The 6,167-nt window shown below is 46.1% G+C and overlaps 1 protein-coding gene across 1 annotated transcript in view; it reads left to right on the top strand.

Annotated features, from left to right (window-relative positions):
• The first annotated feature begins 1,011 nt into the window (after positions 1–1,011).
• The window catches only part of STK38 (serine/threonine kinase 38), a 54,298-nt gene continuing 49,142 nt past the window's right edge, over positions 1,012–6,167 (top strand). The window contains exons 1-4 of the mRNA XM_014948493.1: positions 1,012–1,190; positions 4,544–4,595; positions 4,730–4,852; positions 5,618–5,701. Of these exons, the coding sequence (XP_014803979.1) occupies positions 1,060–1,190; positions 4,544–4,595; positions 4,730–4,852; positions 5,618–5,701 (390 nt within the window). The 5' untranslated portion in view covers positions 1,012–1,059. The remainder of the gene's footprint in view (positions 1,191–4,543; positions 4,596–4,729; positions 4,853–5,617; positions 5,702–6,167) is intronic.

Raw genomic sequence — 6,167 nt, 5'->3', positions numbered from 1 at the left:
TTGGGCAATTGGGCTCTGACCCCCTCTCGGGACTGCAATTTCTAGTGATAGTTGTAAAACGGGGTTATACCTGTCTGAGTTATGGGGTCACTGGGAGAAATCAGGCAAAGAAGTTGTTTATCGCTTGAAATCTGCACATTTTTAAGGCATTTTTAGCAAGTAGAGCTGAGCTACCGGTTGGAAGTGCTGACACGTAACCCAGTGTAAAAACGTGGGATACTTAAGGGTTTTTTTCTCCTTAAACTAGAATTTGTTCCAAGGCAGTGGCTCCTCTGGGTTTTCATAGAATTATAGAATCGTTCAGGTTGGAAAAGACCCTTGGGATCATCGAGTCCAACCATCAACCCTACTCTACAGAGTTCTCCCCAACACCATACCCTACCCTACTCTACAGAGTTCTCCCCAACACCACACCCCCCAACCCCACTTCTAAACGACCCTTAAACACATCCAGGGATGGGGACTTTGCCCGAACGACTCTTGAACACATCCAGGGATGGGGACTTTGCCCAATTTCTGTGTGAAAGCGCCCACTAAAAGCGAGAGTGCTTAAACACAACAAAATGCCCTTTTTTTTTTTTCTTCTCCTTCCTCAATTGCTCCCTTATCAGATGGCTCTGGGGATTTTGAGAAACAGCAGGAGCAGAGGAGGCAGAGGGAGTCATTCCCACAGGGCCAAAGGAAGGGGGAACTTTGGGATGAGATGTTTCAGCGCAGCCTTTCTGATTTTTTAACATTTATTGAAGATAAAATACGTCTCGGGAGAAACAAACACTTGCAGCGCTGCCTGAAATTGTGGTTTTTGAGGCACCGTGTTTCTTAAGTTTCCTTCCCTCTTATTTTCAGATCAAAAATGTTCAAAACAGGAAGTTTGACTGGTACCTTTTATTTTGTAAGACTTTTCCCTACTTCGTCTTCGTTTAGGCAACGGGGCCCTTGGCGCTCGCTGCCAAAATGTGTGTGATTCAGCATCACTTAATTGATTGCAGCTCTCGTTGGAAGGTTATTTATCATTTCTAATGTTAAACGTTGCCTCCCTTTTTTTCTTTCCTAATAGCCATGGCAATGACAGGCCCCACTCCGTGCTCCTCCATGAGTAACCACACCAAGGAGCGCGTTACGATGACAAAGGTGACGTTAGAAAACTTCTACAGCAATCTCATCGCCCAGCACGAAGAAAGAGAGATGAGGTAAGGATCATCCCATTTTCCTGTCCAAGAGCCAAAAATAGATATTCACTGTGTCTGCTTTTCTGGAGCCAAAGCCCAAGTAGATGGTTTTTGCTGAGGGTAGACCTGAGCTCCCGCCATGGGTGGTGAGAGGGTGGGGGGTTTGGCATGAACAGCCCCAAGCAGCTCCTGGATTCCTTCTGAAAGAAGAACAGCTTTGAGTTTCTTCTGCAATGAACTGAAACATGCTTGCAAATGTAAAAGGGATATGATTGTTACCAAGTTTTTGAAAGAAAAACGTATATTTGATGATGTGACTTAAGTCAAAAGTGACTTTGGGATGTGGTGGGATCATTCCGGTACGATTCTGAGGTGACTTTTGCCAACGTTTGTCCTGCCTCTCTCTGTTCTGTTGCCTCTCCCCATTATATGTCCCTGGTTGTAATGTTTAAAACTCATTCTAGAGCATCAGTTTCGCTTTGGATTCTAATGCCAACTTGGACGGGGCTTGGAGCAACCTGGGCTGGTGGGAGGTGTCCCTGCCCAGGGCAGGGGGTGGCACTGGGTGGGCTTTAAGGTCCCTTCCAACCCAAACCATTGTGTGGTTCTATAGTGTGTGATGGAGTTGGCTGATGAAGGGAGATAAAATTTTCAAAGATGGTGAGGGATCGCTGTAAGGACCATCACTCAGTGCTGAGTCCTCTGGGAGTCAGGTGAACCAATGGTGTCTCTTTAAATAGAATCATAGAATTGTCTGGGTTGGAAGGGACCTTTAAGATCATCAAGTCCAACCATCAACCTAACTCTGATAAAACCCATCACTAACCCATGTCACTCAGCACTATGTCAACCTGTCTTTTAGATCCCTCCAGGGATGGTGCCTCAACCATTTCCCTGGGCAGCCCATTCCAAGGCTTAATAACCCCTGTAGTGTAAAAATCTTTCCTAATCTCCAATCTGAACCTCCCCTGGGGCAACCTGAGGCCGTTTCCTCTTGTCCCATCAGCTGAGACCAACCTCCCCCTGGCTACACCCTCCTTTCAGGGAGTTGGAGAGAGTGAGAAGGTCTCCCTTCAGCCTCCTCTTCTCCAGGCTGAACACCCCCAGCTCCCTCAGCCTCTCCTCATAAGATTTACTCTCCAAATATATTGGTCAAAATCCAAGAAGCGATTTAACAGAGAAGTATTGCTTTTACTTTCCTTTGGCTGGAACCCTCTAATTTTCTGAACACCCTCAAGTTGTAGCTTTGGGACTTCTGATGGTCTCCCATCTTGCCATGGAGTCTATAATCACAATTTTCAGAATGGTTCAGCCTTCCTTTGCTTGCAGACGTGCTGCCAAAACCCTCACTAGATCCAAGAGGGCTCCTGCTAACTACAGTCACTGCAGAAATGAGGGAGCAATTTAGAAATAAATACTAACTTGCAGATATATTTTCTTCAAAGCTTCGAATTAGGAAGGAGAGGCTGAGGTCTAATCCCAACAGAAAATATCACTGATTTAATTCCTTTCTTTCTCTTTGCATAGCTCTTGATTTTTATTACGAGCGCTATCGTCTGCTCCCAAAACCTCAACAACAGGGGCTTTTAGGATTAAGACTTTGGCTGAACAACCACACTGGATTTTATTAGTTATGTATTTTTTTAAGATGTGTTTGTGGATGAACAATTTGCAGTTTAGATCACAGAATGCTATGGGGTTGGAAGGGACCTCTGGAGACCACCCAGTCCAACCTCCTGTCACAGCAGGGTCACTCAGAGCAGGTCCCACAGGAACGTGTCCAGGTGGGTTTGAATGTCTCCAGAGAAGGAGACTCTACCACCTCCCTGGGCAGCCTCTTCCAGGGCTCTGCCACCCTCAAAGTGAAGAAGTTCCTCCTCATGTTTAGATGGAACTTCCTGTGTTCCAGTTTGTGCTCATTTCCTCTTCTCCTGTCACTGGGCACCACTGAAAAAAGCCTGGCCCCATCCTCCTGACACCCACCCTTTAAGTATTTAGAGGTGTTGATCAGATCCCCTCTCAGCCTTCTCTTCTCCAGACTAAAAAGCCCAAAGTCTCCCAGCCTTTCCTCATCAGAGAGATGCTCCAGGCCCCTCATCATCTTTGTAGCCTCTGCTGTCCCCTCTCCAGCAGCTTCTTGTCCTTCTGGAACTGGGGAGCTCAGAACTGGTCCCAGTGCTCCAAATGTGGGACCAGTGGGTCCAAATGATGGACCTCCCTCCATCTGCTGGTCACACTCTTCCTGGTGCCCCTGAGGATGCCGTTGGCCTTCTTGGCCACAAGGATGTCAACACAATGGTGTTGACAAAATGTAGGCTGAGGTGCAGATAGGACCTAGTAAGGATATTTGGGGGAATTTAGCTCATTGTTGAGTTTGCTGCTGGAGTCGGTGCTTTGGGTGTCAAAGGAGGTGACGTGATGGTCCTCATGGGGTACTTAAATAAGGGCAAAGCCCTTTAAATGTGCCCGATTGTGGAAGTGATAACCAAAAATATCACGTTGCAGCAGCCGCGAAGTGGCCCTGGAGGCAGGAAGAGGATCTTGCGAAGAATGACTTGCATAAAGACAAGGAATTTGTTAGTACATTTGTAACATTATACCAAAAAAACCACACACGGAGAGGAAAAAACCCACCCCCAACACCAGTTGTAGTTCTGCCAGCTCCTTATGTGATCGGTGCTGGGGAAAAGTTCCTGGGGATGATCATAACAAATGTCCCCTGAAGCTGCCCCCTGCCCTTAAGTCTTATTTCCTTTCTTTCTTTGCTCCCTAATAATTGCTTTCTACTAAGGCTGTAAATATTTCTGGTTCTTTAAGGGGGGAGAATGCCTACAGACGTGTTTCCTCTTCCCAAATATTTGAAGTATCTCAGGTATTAGGAAGCAGAATGTCACTTTTCTCATTTTGCATGTGATGAATTCAAGATGCAGAGAAATTACAGCACAGGTCCCCAGAGATTTTTGAGAGAGCAAATTCTCCCTGGAATAAGTGAGACTTCGGTGCTGAAATATTTATTATGGCTCTGGCCTTAAGTGACTTGCCCAGCTGTCAGAGAGAGACGAGAATTGAACCCAGATCTCCTTGATCTGTGTTCCTGGACAAGGAAAACATGCATTTGAATAAGATGTGAAAATCCAGACAGGTTTAGATTGTCAAAATTAAAGAGGAGAAGGCTGGAATGGTAAAGCTGTGATATTAGATACTTAAAAATTCATCTCGTGTCTGATTTTCCCTTATATTTCATTTACAGTTGTTATGTGCTGGCTTTATGTCCTGCTTTCACATCAAACACAGAGTGGAGGTGTTGGATACGTGCAATTAAGAAACAACATTAATGATAAAACCTTTCTTTTTCTGATTTCTCTCTGCTACAGACAAAAGAAGTTAGAACAAATGATGGAAGAAGAAGGCTTAAAAGATGAAGAGGTAATGAATATGGGAAAATTACCTTAATGGTTAAATAAAAGTGATTTTCCATTATAAATGGAGATCTGGGATCTTTAATTGGAATTGCTGGGGTCCCTCCAGCAGAATTCTCACTTATTTTCCCTAAACTCTAGAAAAGAATCAGGAGATCAGCTCATGCCCAGAAGGAAACGGAGTTTCTTCGCCTAAAGAGAACGAGGCTTGGTTTGGAAGACTTTGAGTCTTTAAAAGTCATCGGCAGAGGAGCATTCGGAGAGGTAGGTCCAGAAGAGATGCCTTAAAAGCATTTTCAGATGGCACAGGTAGCATTCGGAGAGGTAGGTCCAGAAGAGATGACTTAAAAGCATTTTCAAGCTCATGCCCAGAAGGAAACGGAGTTTCTTCGCCTAAAGAGAACGAGGCTTGGTTTGGAAGACTTTGAGTCTTTAAAAGTCATCGGCAGAGGAGCATTCGGAGAGGTAGGTCCAGAAGAGATGCCTTAAAAGCATTTTCAGATGGCACAGGTATTTGTCACAGACTTGTGTGGTTTACACAGTGAAGGATAAATGTTGTAACAACCACAGATTGATTTTTAGCTTAACAGTCACGTGCATCTGCCTTTATGCCTAATAAATGCTGGTTTAAAAACAGTATGTGCTAAAAGGAACATTAGTGCTGTTGAAAAGGACTCGATGGGCAAATTAAATCCAAGTTTGACTGGGTGCTTTCATTGTGCCCTCCCAGGGGTGGCCATAGAGACAGGGAGAGCCAGGGCCACTTCTAGTGACCTCCTTCAGAGAAGGTGGCTTTGGACCATCTGCTTCAGGAGTTTGATGGCTCGGTGGGGCACGTCTAATAAATTGATTTCATCCCTAGAATGAACAGAACTTGACTGGCCATTACTGTGGACTGTGTCCTGCTTTTTGGTTTTATAATCTGGTCTGATTTCATTAAATGGAAGCCAAGGGCTTGACACCCAGATTTGTCAAGAGCTGCAGTGATAACGCTGTGTATTTGACTCCCAATTTTTGCATCCTTCCCAGGTGCGACTCGTGCAGAAGAAAGATACGGGCCATGTTTATGCCATGAAAATACTCCGTAAAGCTGATATGCTTGAGAAGGAGCAGGTGAGTAGTGACCGTGATGACACCAAGTTGGGTGGGAGTGTCAACCTTCTTGGGGATAGAAAGGCTTTGCAGAGGGATCTGGACAGGCTGGATGGGCCGAGGTCAATGGGATGAGGTTCAACAAGGCCAACTGCTGGGTCCTGCACTTGGGTCACACCAACCCCATGGATGCTCCAGGCTGGGGGCAGAGTGGCTGGAGCTGCCTGGTGGAAAAGGACCTGGGGGTGTTGGTCAACTGTTGGCTGAAGAGGAGGCAGCAGTGTGCCCAGGTGGCCAAGAAGGCCAACAGCATCCTGGCCTGTGTCAGGAACAGTGTGGGGAGTAGGACTCGGGAGGTGATCGTCCCCCTGGACTGGGCACTGGTGAGGCCTCACCTTGAGGGCTGGGTCCAGTTTTGGGCCCCTCACCACAAAAAAGACCTTGAGGGGCTGGAGCGGGTCCAGAGAAGGGCGACAAAGATGGTGAG

Source organism: Calidris pugnax, unplaced genomic scaffold (assembly GCF_001431845.1).
Source record: "Calidris pugnax isolate Ruff unplaced genomic scaffold, ASM143184v1 scaffold91, whole genome shotgun sequence".
NCBI classification, from domain to species: Eukaryota; Metazoa; Chordata; class Aves; order Charadriiformes; family Scolopacidae; genus Calidris; species Calidris pugnax.
Note: the sequence above shows the minus strand (reverse complement) of the source record. Positions and strands in the feature narration are given on the sequence as shown.